At 37.7% G+C, this 19747-nt stretch overlaps 2 protein-coding genes across 5 annotated transcripts; one reads left to right on the top strand and one right to left on the bottom strand.

The window, feature by feature from the left end:
- Nucleotides 1-110: 110 nt before the first annotated feature.
- LOC147402203 (Tetratricopeptide repeat (TPR)-like superfamily protein) lies at nucleotides 111-5623 on the top strand. 4 transcript variants are annotated; one of them, XR_015178849.1, is made up of 3 exons: nucleotides 111-2101; nucleotides 2235-2825; nucleotides 3653-5623. XR_015178849.1 is itself a non-coding variant. In XM_086443765.1 (2 exons), exon 1 carries the CDS (start codon nucleotides 132-134, stop codon nucleotides 2094-2096), a length of 1965 nt encoding a protein of 654 aa, XP_086299891.1. In that variant the 5' UTR covers nucleotides 111-131; the 3' UTR covers nucleotides 2097-2101; nucleotides 3653-5623. The 4 variants fall into 4 exon arrangements, 2 of the variants coding, with proteins under 2 accessions (XP_086299891.1, XP_086299890.1); XR_015178848.1 differs by having other exon boundaries at nucleotides 2235-3497; XM_086443765.1 differs by lacking the exon at nucleotides 2235-2825.
- Nucleotides 4978-18967, bottom strand: SWP (RNA polymerase II transcription mediator). The gene is made up of 8 exons (XM_086443763.1): nucleotides 18492-18967; nucleotides 15544-16623; nucleotides 14675-14772; nucleotides 13660-13834; nucleotides 9382-10408; nucleotides 8272-9272; nucleotides 6824-7920; nucleotides 4978-6431 (listed from the first exon to the last, which is right to left on the bottom strand). Exons 1-8 carry the CDS (start codon nucleotides 18699-18701, stop codon nucleotides 5627-5629), a joined length of 5493 nt encoding a protein of 1830 aa, XP_086299889.1. The 5' UTR covers nucleotides 18702-18967; the 3' UTR covers nucleotides 4978-5626.
- Nucleotides 18968-19747: the final 780 nt, after the last annotated feature.

The following is a 19747-nucleotide window of genomic DNA, read 5'->3' as shown; positions in this document are numbered from 1 at the left end:
ATCATGGTTCATTCAAGAACACTACGATCTGTTATTTTGAAATTTAGAGAACACAGATTGTTCTATTTCAGAAATCAGTGTTTCTAGTCATTTAATTCTGGTACTTTTGACCAGCTTTTGGGAATTTATCTATGTTCCGTTACAACCGTGGCTTCCGCCTTTTGAGTTCTGCTTCAACCGCTACCAAGACAAACTGGGATCCAACTGTATCCCTCACTCTGAGTCACCCAACCCTTGTTCTGCTTGAGAAATGCAGAACGAGGGATCAGTTCAAACAGATCGTGGCTCAAATGATGAGGGTCTATCTCACCAGCCAAACATTTCCCATGAGTAGGCTCCTCTTTTTCTCAGCCGTCTCACATCCTGAAAACTTAGATATGGCCATCCTCCTTTTTAATCACTACACGCCTAGACCTAATCTCTACATTTACAACATCATGATCTCTGCTTTATCCTTCTCGTCAACCCAATCATTTTCTGTCTATAATTCCATGCTCCGATCTTTTATGTATCCAGACAAGCAAATTCTCCTCTCCATCCTCAAAGCCTCCGAATTCTTATCAGAAGGGAAGCAAATCCACAGCCATGCCATTATTACAGGCTTCTCATCCGATGGTTATTTGCAGAACTCCCTCATCAAGATGTACTCACAGTACAGACAAATGGGTCTTGCACGTCAAGTGTTTCAACGGATGCCCCAGAGAGATGCTGTTTCATTCAATATTATGATTGCTGGATATGCTAGGATGGGATGCAGCTTAGAAGCGTTAGAACTGTTCCACGAAATGACAGGCACTGGCCTTGATCCAGATGAATTTACTATGGTGGCGCTTCTCGTGTCATGTGGGTGGATGAAAGATGCACGTCATGGGAAATCAATTCATGCATGGATCGAGCGGAGAAAGTTGTTTAGTGGTTGGAATGTGATTTTGGGTAATGCTCTTCTTGATATGTATGTCAAATGTGAGGAATTGGAGCTTGCTCACAGAATTTTTGATTCATTTGTGGGGAGGGATTCCTTTTCTTGGAACATCATAATTGCTGGATATGCCAGGGTTGGAGAATTGAAAGTTGCTCACACACTTTTTAATGAAATGGCTATTAGGGATATTGTTTCTTGGAATTCTCTAATTGCTGGGTATGCACAGAAGGGGGATTGGCGAGCTTTAATGAATTTATTTGAGGGCATGATTGCTGAGAATGTTATGCCTGATAAGGTCACAATCGTTAGCTTGGTTTGTGCTGCTGCAGAAGTTGGAGATCTGAACCATGGTAGATGGGTACATGGGTTGGTGATTAGAACCCATACGAAGGTAGATGTATTTTTGGGTTCGGCACTCATAGATATGTACTGCAAGTGCGGGAGCATTGAAAGGGCTTTCGTGATTTTCAATAGAGTTACTGAAAGAGATGTTCCAATGTGGACTGCAATGATTGCTGGGTTTGCATTCCATGGTTATGGAAGCAAAGCTCTGGAATTGTTCTGGGAAATGCAGGAAAACCTAACACCTAATGAAGTGACTTTTGTCGCTGTTCTGACTGCTTGTAGTCATAGTGGAATGGTGAAGGAGGGACTCAAAATATTCACCAGTATGAGAGAAAATTATGATATCAAACCGGGAGTTGAGCACTATGGGTGTTTGGTGGATCTTCTAGCGCGAGCTGGAAGACTTTTTGAAGCAAAAGATGTGATCGAGAATATGCCAATGAAGCCAAGTCAGTCCATCTGGGGGGCTCTGTTGAATGTTAGTAAAGCCCAAGGAAATGTGGAGATGGCAGAGATTGCTTTGACAGAGCTGTTGAAACTAGAGCCAGAGAAAGAAGGCGGTTATGTTTTGTTGTCTAATACATACGCAGCTTCCGGTATATGGAGTTATTCGTACAGGATTAGAGAAATAATGGAAAGCCGGGGAGTGAAGAAGACAGCTGGTTGCAGTAGTTTGGTCATTGATGGAAATGTTCACGAGTTCGTGTCTGCAGATAAGCGGCATCTGAGATGGTTAGAGATTTACTCCATTTTGAACTTCTTGAAAAGAGAGATGATGTTGGACGCTGATATTTCCTTGCAGCCAGCCATTTCTAGGTGTGCATATTGAGTGAGGTTTGAACTTTTCCCTCTTGGTTCACATACAACGTGGCGTTGCTCTCTTTCATTAATGTTGAATACTCCATTTGTATACTTGAGATGACAGGATTTTTCTCTCTGCCTAACACTGGTCATGCACATTTTCCAGGGCCCTTCTTGTTCCATAACAATAGGTCTATGAAGGCACAGCAAGATTGGACATGTAGGAGAATGGACCCCACTATTCCATTGGTCCTCTTTAGGAGTTATTGGATGGCTGTAACCATTTGAGCTTTATCATTCTTCTGAATGATCCGAAAAAAATATGGAAGAGGACAATATATATATGGGTCCCGTTCGGCACCCTTAGTTTTACCACACACTTTAACAAACACGTTTTGTCTTACATGGGTTAGAAGTTTCGGAATGAGCTGATTTTTGGTGAGGATGATCTCTATGGTGAGGAGATCATCCTCACCAAAAATCAGCTCATTCCAAAACTTCTAACCCCATCAAAATTGATTTACAAAAAATGGACGGTCTACGATTTTTCAACGTGTAAACATGGGGCTAAACATTTCGGAATGGGCTGATTTTTGGGGAGGATGATCTTCTAATCATAGAGATCATCCTCACCAAAAATCAGCTCATTCCAAAACTTCTAACCCATGTAGGACAAAAAACGTTTGTTAAAGTGTGTGGTAAAACTTAGGGTGCTGAACATTTCCCTATATATATATATATATATTTTAAAAGAAAGGTTTGTTAGATTTGATGCTCCAATCTCCATAATGATCTGCCTGACTAGAGGATGTTAGCACTTTCTCTAGCATATAAACCCCCTTTCTGCATTGGTTTATTAAACTGGTGGTCTCTAATTTGGGACTTTACTGTTTATGCTTTGGGCCAGACCCTGTCATTTTTCAAGAACAATAGCTAAGGGCCCTGATAATACTGCTTGGATCGGGAAGCTAGCCCAGAATACGATTAATCTGGTATGGGCTACATGAGCCCCGAGTAGTTTACCGGACAAATTGATAAGTCGGGCGTTCCCGGCCTGTTCAAACATGTATAGGTCAACTAAGAGGTATTCCCATAGCAATTGGGGTTATGGATTTTCAGTAAGAAACAGATTTTGTGTCTGATATAGATGACATATATGTCCATTGATCTTTTTGTTCAAATGGATCATATCTTGGATTTTCCATGTCCCAAAAATCACATTGTAATGTGCAGCCAACTCCATGTATGACCTTTTTTTGTGTGTATACCCGTAACCATGATTTAGGTCATTCGGTGCGATACTGCATCTGACCCATGACAAGGCCCATGGAATGAGCAATTGATATTGATGGGCACTCTTCATCATTTTTTTTAATTCTTGTAGGAGTTACCCTGTACTTAAGGATGGAGAGAAAAAGGACAATATAGGGTATTATTTATTACTACATAAAATAATTTTTCATATTCATAGTTATTCTGGTTAATTTCTCTGCACCGCATTTAACTATTTATTATGGTATACCACTAGGTTTTGTTTATGTACTGAGAATGGGTTTTTCTTTCATGCATGCACGGCCTTCCCAGTCTCAACTTTTGCACACACCCTCGCAGGGAGCATCTTCTCATGCCATCTCACGTCCTGAACTCTGGAACCCCAAATGGAAGAACAGAGTGGCCTCCATAGCCAACCACCCATGTCTTGTCACGCTCAAAAGCCCACCCATACATGGGAGCACTAGTGACAATTCATGAAAAAAATAAAAATGATCAAAGAAGGCCTTACCCCCTGATCTCTTCTTGATTTTCTGCGTTGCCATCTCTGACCATGCTACCATCAAACATGCCTGGTCACATGTTGTGATACTCTTGATTCGGACTGCAACTGCATTGCTGTCGAAGTCACTCCTTGTCTGCTTGAGAAGAGGTCCAACAGAGATACGGCTACCTCGAAGATGATTCTGCATATTATGAGCAGAAATGAGAATAAGAGGCAGCCTTTGCTTTGTTTTGGAGGATGGAAGATGGGGGTTGTTAGCTGCATGTGCACATGTGGGTAAATGTCTCCTCCCGCTGATCAAAGCAAGGTTATGAATTCCAACAAAATTTTGAGATTTTATTTCAATTTAGTTAACTTCAAAATTTTCAAGAGTTCTGGTTGAGACAATTTTGTGGAGTGTTGCGAATTGTACAGTATGTTAAAGTACTTGTTCGATTTCATCTAGGAACTAAATTGATGTTGAAAACTGATATTGAAAACCTTGGATCCTAATAATGGTTGGGCTTGGAGACTGTTCTGGGTGCGCTCCAAAATTGTAATTGGTGCATCGCATATGAAGTTTTTGTGCACTGCTCTCATTGACATATGTTCCCAAGTGCAAAAGTATTGATGGTGCCAATGAATGTGTTTGAGATGTTGGCAATCACTATAGGTTTGATCAGCTCTGCTACAATCTGTCTGCATGATCAAAGCATATTAGGGTCCTATTGTTGATAGTGTGCCACGTGTCTGGTGTGCGGTGGACAGGAACTGTCCACATTGACTACCTAATCCTCACCAATTCATAAGAAAGGCACTATATGCTAGACCCCTCATTTAAATTATTGTCTCCTTGGTTTCTGTTAAATATTTTTGCAATGCTTAATTTAGTAAAATGCAGAGATTAAGCCAAAATTACAGGAGAAGATGGTTATGTCACAAAGCATCGTACATTGATTTATCAGCTAATTAGCACGCCTTTTTATTAAAAGCAAATTCATCTTTTAACAAGTTTAACAATAAAAGAATGCAGCAACAGAAGTGAAATAATAGATGTAAGCTGTACAGGTCTTGACAAAAACTAAGGAGATGGTTCACGTGCCAATTATTTATAATGGGGAGGGGAAGGCCAAAAAATTACTTGGGATGGAGATGAGAAAAAACATCCAAATCAACATCCATTAACAGAAGATACAACTGTGGAGTTTAATGGAGAAATAAAATTCATGCTATACTATTAAGTTAAGTGGTGATCATAACTAGGAATAACCTGTCTCCATTAAAATCCATGTTACACTAGCATCGAGATGAGCTGAAATCGATGCTAGAAAAGGGAGTGAGGGTGATACGACAACAACAAATGCTTCTTGCCAACGAGTACAAAACTACTTCTATCAGAGCTAATTTTTACAGAATTGTTGCCCAATCATGCGAACTGTACAAAGAAAATCTTCCATCATACACTGCTACACCCTCCTCTCTTCAGTCCTATGTTAGCGAGGAACCAAAAAACATCAATAAACACTGCCATCATTACCTGATGCCCCCTTGTTCTCAAAGAACTTCTGCCACAGAGAGTTCTCAATCCAACCAAAGGCAGTAAGGAGTTACATGACCTACCACTGCATGTCCCAACGATGATTGACCAATAACCAATAAACCACTTGAAGCTATGCAATGAAACAAGCATCCCAATCAGATTTCTTTGCACCATAACATTATTATTATTATTATGATTACTTCCTTTCTTTTTTTTCTTCTGTACTTCTCAGCATTTTAAGTCGTCGGTGATGAAGAAATGATCACATTGCTCCAGAGCTCACAGCAGTAATACTACCAACATCCCTTAGCGCTTGAAGGCATAGTTGCAATGCCCTTTGCACACTATCTGCAACTAATCTCAACCTCCCTTGAGCAGCATCTCCAGCCACACCTCCATTCATCTCCACAGTTCGAGCCACCCTTTGTTTACACTTCTCCCAGTCATCCAATCGTAGCCAGCAAGATCGACCACCATGACTGCCCTCCATCCCAAGAAACGAAACACGTGGATTCTCGCCAAATGAATATCTTAATCGCACATAAACACAATAGGGTAACCAAGCAGCACCACCGGCGGCATTTATATGAGGTAAGTGAGCAGAATCTAGAACAACAGTGAGCCCAAAATCGACCGAGTTATGAGGTCTGTCATAATGGATATTGCTTTTAGATATTGAAGTACTCTCAGAATTTTCGTCCATACTTGACCCGGCATGATTTTCCAGGCACAATTCGATACGAGGTTTCTGTATCGGAGCCATTTCCCCACCTTGTACCTGTGATAGACCTTTTTTCCAAGCTATCAGCTTCAAGAATTCTCGAAGAACTGAAATGGGTAGAGTGAGAAGTGTAATGAAGGATGCAACTCTAGAAGCATCATAGGGCTCTGATGCTACACGACGGCTGAAGTATTCGCATATTTCAGATATTTCAGTTTGAGTTAGTTCCTCTTGAGCACTAGCTTGGCTTTGTTGCTGTTGCTGCTGCTGTTGATGGAAGCGCTTCACACTCAACACTTGAAGAAGAAGTTGTACTCGATGAACACTGACAGCAAAGACATACCCCCTGCACAAAAAAGAAAGAAGAAAAGACGTGTTGCGAGATCAGATGATAAGAGGGGGGCCTCGAAAGAACGAAAAGCAGGAGAAACGTTAGGTCTTTATATGACTTGATGATGAAATCACAGTTATGTAACCATATGTTATGTCAATAACTATATAAAGCATATAGTTAAATGACAACTGTAGCAAAAATATAATGCAACAAGATCAAGTAATGTTTTATTTTCATATTAATAAAACAAGGACTCAAGAGTCTAACTTGAATTTCAAATTCATAAGTAAAAGAACTTAGGGAGACAAAAGGTAGGGATAAGACGTTATCACCAGTGCGAGGACACTGCTAAAATATTAGATCGCGTCTAACAAAATGAAATTGTTTAGGGGTCCAAGTATTACCCAACGAAGAAGCGTAATGCCGGCTGTTCCTGGTCCAAATTTAAGAGTGCCCCTTCATTGTCCTTCAGAATTGATCCAAGGATCTCTTTCAAAAGTTCCGGTAACTGTGCAAATAGCCATAATACTCCAAGATACTTGAGAATACCTCGTAGAACTTTCTTAAGAGCAACGAGGGGAACCCATCCACCTCCATACCCTCCATCATCCCCAAGCCCAATGAAGGCTGTGTTCAGTTCTCCCCTCACATGTATGGGGACACCTGCTCCCGGTGGTCTACGTAAAGGCAAACCTGAGTTCACAGAAGCTAAATTTGAGGATGCCATTAGACCATTACTAATACGGCTTAAACCAGCTACCTGGTTTCCAGCTATTGAAGGTGGTCTAGATATTCCACCAGCACTCATAATGTTAACTCGACTTGCATTGGCTACAGAAAGTTGTGAACCAGAACTCGGGTTGGGATTGTTTGAATTTACAAGTCCAACTGTCTGTTGGCCACCAGAGAAATTAGGCTCTAAACCGTTCAGTTCCTGAGCGACATGTTCCATGATGAAAGGCCGAAACTGTGGACATGGCAAAGAACCCCCAACTGTGCGCCCCTCCTTTGGTGGTGTTGCTGGCTGCAACCAAACCTGATCTCCAGCAAAGCAACGCATGTCAACAGCAAAGTCCTTACGGTAGATAATACGTATCCAATAGGGACCACGTAGTACAACGGAGACATCGATAGGTAGAAGTGAGCTAGGAACAATTCCGGGCCCACCTCTTCCAGCAATGGCTAACATTGCAGCACCATGAAGGTTGTGATTCCCAAGAGTGCCCATAATGGAATTTGCAACAGGGTTCCCTGCAGAAGCAGTAGTTGTCATGTGTGTAGCATTTGAGGGCGAACTGCTTGGGAGCAGACCATGGGATGGTACCAAAACATTCTGCTTGGGAACAGAAGAGAGGCCTGGGGTCACGTTAGGGGCCCCGGTAGGAGGACCAGCCCGAGCAGGCCGAATTGCAGATGCAAGAGCAAGCAAGGGTCCTCCAGTCAGCCGAATGCAATCCAAAAGGGATGCCACCTCAGCTCCATTGATGAAATCTTCGAGAAACTGCAGAAAAGAGAAATACTACATGAATACAAAAAATAGTAATACAATCAAGAGTGTACAGAGCATTAATATCATCATATCTAACTCTTTTCTTAAAGAGGTACCAACTGGTCGAACCTTCACCAAATTGGAAAGAATCCCAGATTCCGACCACTACTCTAATAAAGGCATTGGTTCTAACTTTTTTTCTTTAAAATAAAGTAGGTATGCTGATATATTCCAACCATTAATCTAACTAGGCATCGGTTCTAACTTTCTTTTTATAAAAGTAGATATGATGATATCTAACTGTTAGAAATCAAAATTCATAAACATCCGAGGAAAATTCAATTATTAAAAACATGCACAAACCTTGGTATGAGGCCAAAGTTGATCGGGGGAAACATGCATTGTACATCCCTCTTTACCTGATTCCCACTCAACGACGAAGCGAGCCAATACTCCAGGACCAAAACTAAACCACAAGCTCATAAGACCAACTGCTTCAATTCTAAATGCCTTTCTCATCTGTTCTGACAACTTATCAGCACCTTCGACAGCAACTTTTGATCCAATAGGAACTTTATTTTCTAAGTTTTGACTGGTTTCTTCTTGCTTATCATCTGTTCTTACACCAAGCAGCTTCCGCATTCCAAGTGCAAATAACCGTGCATTAGAAAGTCTTCGTAAATCCGCCACTAATTTTTTAACACTATCAGCCTCGACAGACCTATAACTCAGAACGACACCTTCGGGATCATAACGGATATGAGAATCTACATCAGATGTAGTGGCAATGCGAACACCACAGCCCCACGGTGTATTGGTACTTCCCTTCTGAAGTTCCCACAAGTCCCTAAAATGCTGATCGTTTATTTTGATGTCCCAATACATGCTTCCAGGTCTGCCAAGCCGTAAGCATATATGTTTCCATGATTCCTCTTGCGCAAATGGTAGTCGGAACCATAAATTTGAGGACGGAGTTCGCAAACCAACTTCTTCAACATATGGAATGTCAAGGGCATCCATCTGGCTAGTTAGTCGAGCATGTTTGATACAAAGTGAACAATGCCTGACCACATGAATAAGTGCTGTAACATATATACTGGAAGGTGCATTCCCTTTATTGGCTTCAGCTAGAAGACTTCCATAAGTATAGCCCTCAGCTTTGCCGGTCACATCTGATGTACAGAGTGCCTGCGATGCATGAGGATAGCACTGAGTTGGTTCTGAGATTTTCCTTCTCTTGCTGACTTCTACTCCTTCAAGTGATGGAATTAGCCTTAAGACATCTGATATAGAACGCTTTCTCGAATTTTTATCATATTTAGGGACATCATAGCTATGAATAAGCCCAGATTCTGGAGGTTGGCCTGAATGGAGAAAATATTAATCCAGTCAAATAAAACTACACAATTCTATAAACATAACATATGGAGAAACCTTTTTAAACCAATGTAAATTTATGAGCAGGCATCTTACATACGGGAGTGGTGGTCCACGAGCTAGATTTGGAAGACCTAGAAGATGCAATGAGATTCCTGGTAGGTGAGCTTCTGAGCCCATTCGGTTTTGCACTAGGGGCCAAGACTCGAGGACCAGTTGGTCGGAGTGGAGACAGAAGTCGAGACGATCTACTCCCAGAAACCAACTCTTTTGGAGACTCATTCAGCAATCTCATGTGATCTTCATCCATGGGGGATCCAACCTCAACTGAATGTGTAGATCTAAGAGACGATAAATCCTGATCAGATTTTGAAGCTGATAGTTTCTGGTTAGATGGGCTTCTCCCTGGGCTTGAAGGGAGAGAACTGACGGAGCTTGATTGGATTAAGCCCTTCAAATTGTTTGACGTATATAAAGGATTATTGAAATGGGGACCACCAATGGAAGCTTTTGTGATATTATTAACCTGAGAGAGCGATAAACCTCCTTCCAACTTGGGAGAATTTATTCCAGCTTTTATCCTTTGATGATTCATTTGAACAGAACCAAAGTGAGAAACAGGAGATGTGCTAAATGATGAAGAGAGGTGGTTTTGAACAGGTAAAGTAGATACCAATGTCCCTTTCTCAACCTCAAATAATTCATCAACCAGAGATGAAAAAATTGACTGAGGGGATCCAGCAATCTGCATAGAAGCTTCCAGACCAAACTCGGAATTAAGACTGTGTTCGGAAGTCTGATTCGGGCCCACACCATTAGGCAAAGAAGAAATTAGTTTTTCCCAGTCAAGAAGACTCAAATTCAATTCATCCTCGAGAAGTTTAATCTGACCGATGTCAATATTGTTGAAGCGTATCACATCGGTGGATTCACCAACTGAATGGGATCTTCCACTAGGATCCGGCAGGGTCTCCAGCAGTTTAAAGAGTGGTTTGAAGTCTTTGTCGAGTTGCATGAGCAAAAAATAGGAGCACCCACATTGGGGGAATCCCATAAGCAATAGACTTGACCCTGACAAAAAGTTCTTTGGTAATTTCAATGCAGCTAAACCCTGTTCATACACCTGCAAGAATCAAATATTTCACTATTATATAACATCATTTTTTTTTATATAGGTAAAATTAAATTATTAATAAAAAGGCAGTCGAGATAACCAACCTACAAGCATGTTATATAATATAATTATGCATGCAATGCGAAACGTAATTGTAGTGCACCACTCATTTGTAAAGCATGTGTTCGTTAAGCAAGAATCTTAGTGGCTGTTTGAAAACGCTTTTAAAGCGCATTTACTGCATTTTCAACCGTAATCATCGTTTGATAGAAAAAATTACGTTAAAAAATTGCGTTTTTAAACGCAAATTCGAGAAGCTCCTCAAAGTCGCTTTTTTTTTTTTTTTTTGCATTTGCGGGAGACGCAATCACCGAAAAATGGTCAAAAGAAAAAGACGGAAATGCCCTCATTCTCATCTTCTCTTCGTATCTTCTTCTCCTCTATCGACAAAATGGATAACTCTCTTCTTCTCAACTGCACCTCACACAGCACGCAGCTGTTCAATAGGCAGCCGATCTCAACATGAACTTTTCCGGCGGCGATCGTTAAGGTATCCTCTTTCCCTCTCCTCAACCTGAGCCAAAGAAACCCTTGATTTTTATGCAAAAATGACTTATTTTCATCTTCAAAATCAAGGGTTTTGGTTGAGGTTTGTTATAAATTTCTAATTTTTTTGATGTAGTTTGAAATCAAGGGTTTTAATCGAATGTAATCGGGTCTTTGATAATCTAATTTCTATTGGATGAAAAAAATAAATTAAATTGAATCAAATGTTATCGTGTGTATTCGATAATATAATTTATAAATTTATAAAAAATATAAATCGAATCGAATGTTATCGGGTATTTCACAATCTAATTTATAAATTTCTAATATTTTTTTTTATAAATCGAATATTATCTGGTATTCGATAATCTAATTTATAAATTTATAATCGAATGTTATCGTGTATTCGATAATCTAATTTATAATTTTATTTTAAAAAAAAAATTATAAATCGAATCGAATGTTATCGGGTATTCGACAATCTAATTTATAAATTTATAATATTTTTTTTTATAAATCGAATATATCCTTTGTAATAATTTTCATGAATATGTGTACTTTTCTTTAACTTACACACACACACACATCAATTATTGTAGTCTGTACAGTCAAAGATTGAGAACACAAAGCTCCCTCACCGTGGGATTGAGAACTGTGCGTTTTTCCGGCTATCTATAAGATAACCTGACAACGCTTCCTGGTTTCTCTATTTGATTATACACTATTCAAAAGTCAAAATTACAAATCGAATCGAATGTTATCGGGTATTCGACAATCTAATTTATAAATTTATAATATTTTTTTATATAAATCGAATATATCCTTTGTAATAATTTTCATAAATATACGTGTACTTTTCTTTAACTTTCACACACATGCACATCAATTACTGTACTCTATTGAATAGCATTGATGGCAAACTATAAATATCTACCATGTTGTTCATGTGGTCAAATGATGATATTAGTCACAGCTAAAACAAAAGAAAATTATGGGAGAATGTTTTATAGGTATCTTAGCAGGTAATATCTCATTGATATTAATGTTGGTTGCATACTTATATAATTAGATTGATATTAATTCATGTGTTATTTTACTTTATAGAGACATGCAGGGTCTTTTGTGTAGGCAGATGAAATTGACATTATCAATGATAATGTTACTCAAGATAAATTAACGGAGGCAAATAAGAAGAATGAAAAATATATCTTATATGTATTTGTTGGATGTATATTTTTCATGTTTTTATTTATTTCAGTTTTACTTATTATATTAGTTATGGTTATTATGTTTAAATGATGTCAAAATATAAATGAGATGTTATGTGGATGTGTTATGTATATATACGATAATGTGAATGTTGGATTGCGTATTATGCAGGTTTTTGTTTATCAGAAAAATTTATATATCCATTTTTAAGAGGAGATGCTACCGAAATTTCTATAAAATTATAAATTTTATATAATTTTTTAATATAAATTTATTATGTTTATATATATTTAGTGTAATTATATATTTATAAGGGTATTCTGATCATTTTTTATGCATTCTAAGTGCATTATCAACATTAATTATTCAGGTATTTTGTTTATTAGGAAAATTTCATATGTCCATTTTTAAGAGAAGATGTTGCCGAAATTTCTATAGAATTATAAACTTTTTTAAATTAAAATAATTATTTTTATAATTTTTTAATATAAATTTATTATGTTTATATATATTTAGTGTAATTATATATTTATAAGGGTATTCTGATCATTTTTTATGCATTCTAAGTGCATTATCAACATTAATTATTCAGGTATTTTGTTTATTAGGAAAATTTCATATGTCCATTTTTAAGAGAAGATGTTGCCGAAATTTCTATAGAATTATAAACTTTTTTAAATTAAAATAATTATTTTTATAATTTTTTAATATAAATTTATTATTTATATATATATATATATATATATATATGGGTCCCGTTCGCCACCCTTAGTTTTACCACACACTTTAACAAACGCGTTTTGTCTTACATGGGTTAGAAGTTTCGGAATGAGCTGATTTTTGGTGAGGATGATCTCTATGGTGAGGAGATCATCCTCACCAAAAATCAGCTCATTCCGAAACTTCAACCCCATCAAAATTGATTTACAAAAAATGAACGGTCCACGATTTTTCAACGTGTAAACATGGGGCTAAACATTTCGGAATGGGCTGATTTTTGGGGAGGATGATCTTCTAATCATAGAGATCATCCTCACCAAAAATCAGCTCATTCCAAAACTTCTAACCCATGTAGGACAAAAAACGTTTGTTAAAGTGTGTGGTAAAACTTAGGGTGCTGAACATTTCCCTATATATATATATATATATATATTTAAGGTAATTATTTATTTACAAGGGTATTCTGATAATTTTTTATGCATTCTTGGTACATTATCAACATTAAGGGTATTCTAGTCATTTTACCCTAATACAGCAGAATCCAAAAACTGTATCAAACAATAATCACCAAATTCTGGTAAATAGCATAGCACTTTTACAAAACTCTATCAAACAAGCTTTTCAGTGTTTTTTTATGACTGTTTCTAACAGTAACTTCTTACAAGAGAATCTGACAGCAAATTCTGGTAGCTGTATCAAATGGGGCCTTAGTGATCACAACTTCTCTACATTAGCTTTATTTCATTTTAATTTAAGGAAAAAATTAGGAAGGAAACACAGTTTACCTCCAGGCCTAAGAACCTCCCAATGGATGCAAATAAGCGCAAAATACTTTTGCTCCTCAAGCTTATAAAAACTTCAGCTGCAGTCATACTACCCTGGTTTAACGCTTCTTCACACTCTAACAGTTGGTATGCTGCAAGAATATTTCTGGAAGATTGAAGGAAAAATCGCCCATTTCTGTAATGGCAATGACAAAATTAGAACTTGTGTAGATGGATGACGAAATTATGAAGTGAAGGCTAAAAGAATTATGAACTAGGGAAGGAAATGAGCAAAAGAATTTTGAACTAGGCAAGGAAATGATGAAAATCTTCCTGGAAGCGAAGGTTTTCTTGCCAATCGAAGGAAAGTGAAAGAATATAGTGTAGCAGGCAAAAGAAAATTCCTCCCAATATGGAATCATATGCCATGCAATCATACACAAAAAACACAATTGGAAAGATCTTAGGATGTATCCACTTCATTTCATGTCCCATTATCTCAGACTTAAATTGACATTTCTTTAAATGATTTCATTACTCTGATGAGGAAGGTGACCGCCATAAAGTCCACATATTCATTTTTCCCTGAGGTCCTAGAGTGCCAAAGAACCAATTTGTTCAGTAAAAGATATGTGTACTTTTATTTGTGGCGGCTAATCCATTTTATTTATATTAAAATTTCGACATTGAGAGTCAGACATAAAAATACAATAAATTCAATACATGGGCATGAAGTATGAACCAAGATATACACATATCCCTTTTTTAGAATCTCAAGATTAATCCATGGATGTAGAATTGTAGAGAAGTACAATTATTTATTCAGATAAGGGATCAAACAGAAGCAAAAGAGTCATAATATATCATTTACCAGATATGGCATACAAAAACACACGGCTGGATTTTAGAATTTAAATCTAATTAAATAGAATAATTATGTCACGTGCTTATAAAACAGTATACAACCACAATTTTTTGGGATAGGGCTTGATGATTAAGCATATAAACCCAGTTGCTTTATGGATTGCAAGCAAACCTGATATTTATTCCGAGGGTAATATACGATGACCCATAGGCACGTACACGTAATACTTCATCCGATCCAAATTCGGTGACGTTCGATTTATTATCTTTCTGCAGATAAAAATTCCAAAAAACAAGATATTATTTGAAGGAATGCCCAGATCAACATAACAGCATGTACTCGATCAACAAGATGCATGCACAAAATAAAGTTCATACTACACTGTAATAAGCCAGGGTGCATCGATATCCAAGTCGTACAAAAGCATAGTGTCTTGAACCGGACTAGATTGCACATCTATGTATTGTGAACACTCGATTTTCTACAAATTTAACCCGTGGGGCGCTGTTGCACTCACATGTTAGACACACACGACCAAGCTTTACCAAACAATTCTTTTTAACTAAATCAAATATTTTCAGCTATTATATATTGCTCATGAAAAAATACATTGCTCTAACATATTTAAATACATTCTTCCAATGTATACTCAACAGGAACTAAAGTATTAAAAAACATATTTCTCTCCAGCTAAGCATACAGAATTAAGAGTAAGAATACATCTGTGGAACAACACTTCATAATCGTCTTAGACACTGACACGTGTCCAAGTCTCTGTGACACAGGTGCACATCAATGACAAAACAGATAACAAATAAATGAAATTTTCCCTTAAGCACCAGCAGGGTTTCCTGTACTACATAATTTGGAAAATTCAGTTATATATAAGTTCTAAAAAAAATGTCAGATGATACTAAAAAAATCAAAGGTGGTTTTGAAACAAACAAAGATGACTACCATAAATTAACATATAGTCATTAAGACTCAGATTATATAATTTTGAAAAGGAATCGATCACCAATCATTTATCTTTAACCAACCTTTTTCATATCTATGTCGGATTTATCCCCGTGGCACTGGAGAAGAACATCACCTGCAGCCTGACAGATCTGACCATTTTTCCTTAGCTCTCTATAAATTTCAAGCAGACGAGTGTATCTGTTGCAAGATATAGCTCTTAGCAGTAACTTCTCAACGTCTATCTTACTTAGAACAAGGGAAAGCTCAGCCTCCTTGCCAGTTTGCGGGTCTATGACGAATGTACTATGGAAACACTTTACCTGCATATCTTGCCCAGGTTCAATTCTAATAAATGGGCATGACCCCTGATCAGACCCTCCCGTGTTTTTGTCGAAGTCTAACCAGTATATAATTTTCAAACCGGGAGTTTTTAAACTAGCTGAATCAGTTTCCCCATCTTGACCAATCTGGGCAGAACCAGCATTCCCTCCTTGTCCTGTACTACCATCAGAAACAAGTTCAAAACGAATTGCATCTTTCCATCTGCCTTGACGAAGCGCCTGTACTTGCCTTATAACCGTGTCCATAATGAGTGCAACACAAAGCTCATGGAGAATTGAATATAGAATCAAGAATGGGTTTTCTGCTGCAGCCATTCTGCGTTCTAGATCATCTCCAAGGACATGTCTTCGTGTTTCTTCAAGCTTCACAAGTCCACTTCTCTCACCAACAAGCAACTCCAAGTGTAGTATTCTCCACATTGATAGATGTCCTCGGTAACCAAGAGTGAGGAGAACCTTAAATTCCCCATTCACACGTAGAAGGACAGTACCATCAGAAACTCTGACTTCAGAAATTTCTTTTGGGATTGAAACTTCCAGCAGTTTAGATCGTAAAAGAGTATCCAACTTCTTTAAAGCTGGTTTTTGCTGGTCCTCGGTCAGAGTGCTTTGAATTCCCATATCTTCTATACATTTAGGTAGGCGCTGATAAGTTCCTGTAAGGAGAACTTCAGTAGCAGATGGGACATCATAAATAGGGGCACGGGCTTGCTGCAATCCCTCGTGCATGAAAAACAACGAATCTGCAGCTTGAGTGAAACATGTATCATGGCTAGACAGTGTAGATCCAAGTTGTTGACAATACTGAACCACAGGGACCTGCAAAAGGAAAACTCGAGAATGAAACTCCATGCAGCCAGGAATGTACTGGTGAAGAAAATATCCATAAATTTGGGTATAATATAGTACTTTTAATACTAGAGCTCTAGCTGAAGATGCCACCACAAGATTGAATTTAACAATTCCACGGGATATTTCCGTCTCCAAAGAGCGGAGGGATAATGAATTCATCACATTATAAATAAATAAAAATGGAGTGTTAAAGGTCCAAACTATTTGACTAATTGATTGTTTGACACTAATGTTAAGAAAACATGCTTAAAAATTCTAACAGCTCAACTGGGGCAGTTACTGAAAGGTTCCTAGGACAATTTTTTTATTTATAAGTTATTATCTCCGTACTCCAAATCGCTTCAATATGTGTGTGGTTAAGAGATGGCAGGTTCGAATGTCCAATAAAAGGAGGCACTTCTCCTTATACTTAAAGAGACTTCTACCTGCACCGGAGCACCTCTTCGAACCAGTTACATCACTGATCTTTTATTTACCTCTTCACTCCTTTCATTTATAAGTTCACTATAAAAATTGAGAACACTAACTATTAACCGTAAAAAATTGTAGCAGCCACAGTTTCAGGCATAAAAAAAACTCTAGATTCTAGTTACTTCGACAATTATCATGTTAAAATAAAAGTAATAGATGAAGAAAAAAGACATGGTAGTGTTGCCCCACAATAAGGTTCTCCACAAAGACCATTAAAAAAGGCAAGTAATGTGGATTTTGACTCAGCTAATCCCGTCACTTCCAATCTTCAACCTCTGCTTCCTGCTCCACATGTTTCTGAAGTTTGGTACTACTTCACAGTTTCCTTTAGCATGTAGACTCCATGATCATACGTCCAAGCTCTTGCTTTGGGCACCTTAGAGAACCTCGAGTCCACATAAAAGTGTATATTTTCTTGCACTATCAAGTATATCTTTTTTCTTGAGTCTTGACAAGGTAGAATAGCTTCTGTCTAACCCTAAATTTTGTGATAGAAAATTCTTGGATATTTTAAATTATGTTTAGCATAAATATTAGACTCATCATAAATAAGGTAACTATAAGAGATACATGTATATACGTAGTCAGAGTGATTAAGATATCACCATGTGGTTATGGAATTAAATCGGGGATATCCAAATTTAAGCTTAGTTACAACTCATAGTTGAACATAATAACGTTGTTTAACACGACTTGAGATCAAAACCCACCTTCACACACTAACTTGCTTGCCAAACAATATATGTGGGGTTCCATTGGCGCAAGAAATATAACTCAAGAAATGACACAAGATCTTGACCGTGTAAACACAAAATCCAACGGTTGAGATTTTATGTGCATCTCAACAATACGTATCCCAGTGATACTTATCCCAAGGATAATTTTCAACCATTAAAAGTGGGAAACTAGGTTCACCAGGGGAGATGGAACTTGGTGCTCAGAGGATTACATTCAAGTAAATTTCGTCCCTGTCTTTATCAAGGTATTTGGTGTCAACTTAGTTTCAGTATAAGACTGTCGATTGTATCGTCTAATTTCATGTATCTTTAAACATCATTATTTCTTACTAAAACAGCCCATCTACTGTAATTTCTAATTTGATTGATCACCCATTAAATATTTTTATCGACCATATGTATCCTCAACAAAATCTTTACATTCGCCCTACTTCAATTTCCAAAATTAATTAAATTACATAACAAAAGCAACACATTTGACAAAGTTTAATTGAAAAAACATCGTTAGTGTTGGCAACCAAGCAATAATCAAGAACAATAAACTCCAAATGAACCAAATTTTAATTTTTTCCCCCCTAAGAATTCACAAAACACCGTCAATTATCAATTGAAACCAAGAAGACTGACCTGTTGGCACCATTTGGAGAGAACATGGAGACGAAGCATCCGCTGCCGAGTCTTCTGTATGTACTTTAAGAGGCTGATCTTCTTCTCTGAGTCAGATTGCTCAGAATTCTTCGAATTTTCCACCAAATCTTTAAACGATAGGAACGAATCCTCCGCCGCAAGACGCACCAACGTAGAGAATTCTACTGTTTGTTGCCCTAATTCCGCCATTTCTTCACCTTCTCGGGCAAAGAAACAAAGATCTAAGGCGTAAAGTTCATGAAAGCTAGGGTTTCATGTTCGAAATTCTCTCTCTCGAATTCGCACTCTCATAAAAACAGCAAATCATCTCAATTTCTTCTCGAGACCAAATTTGAGGTTCGATTGAGAGAGAGAGAAGGGAACCCTAACTTTGTTGGACTATAGCTTTCACTCTCCGTTGATACGGGAATTTTAGATCACGCCATGTGCGTAGTGCGCACCCAAATAAAGAAGAAACAAAATGAAATGGAGTCATCAGAATTCATTTCAGATATGTACACCTTTGACCCGATCTCCAATTTCTCCATTTGTCTTCAAAAGGAAAAATTACTTTATAGACCCTCCTAATTTAGGGATTTCTTATAAATTACTTCCTAAATACCCTCACATTAACATACCCAGGACAATTACTTCATAGTTCCTATTTTAGGGATTTCTTTTAGAATAATGATTTTCGAACTAATAAATCTTCTCTCATATTCAATACTCCGCCGACATGGCACGGACACAAAACCATAGATCTTTTCCCTTGGATTACACAACTGCAAAGTTTTTATGGGGATGTGCAATTGTATATCCCCATGAAAAGATTTATGATTTTATGTCCGTGACACGTTAGTGGAGTATTGATTAGTGAAGACTTTCTAGTTAGAAAATCAACACTCTTTCTTTTAAGAAGAATAATAATGAAGAGTTGTGATGAATGCATGGGGTTTTGATACACGACTAACATGATAAGAGCACAACACCATAGATCTTTGTCATTAGGATACACAAGAAAAGATGTGTTGTTCTATGCCCTTGCAATGTCAGTCACGTATTAAAACCACATGCATTCATCATTAGAAATGCACGTGGTACCGACTGACGTGGTAAGGGCACAGAACCGCACATCTATTTTTCTATGTATCCCGATGAAAAAAAATCTATGATTTTGTGCCCTTGCCCCCATCAACAACGTACTAAAATCGCATACATTCATCACGACTTTTCTTTTAAATATAACTCTTGGACGT

This window comes from Akebia trifoliata, chromosome 5 (assembly GCF_017979445.1).
Source record: "Akebia trifoliata isolate Shusen 1 chromosome 5, ASM1797944v1, whole genome shotgun sequence".
Taxonomy (NCBI): domain Eukaryota; kingdom Viridiplantae; phylum Streptophyta; class Magnoliopsida; order Ranunculales; family Lardizabalaceae; genus Akebia; species Akebia trifoliata.
This window is presented reverse-complemented; position numbering and strand designations above follow the sequence as displayed.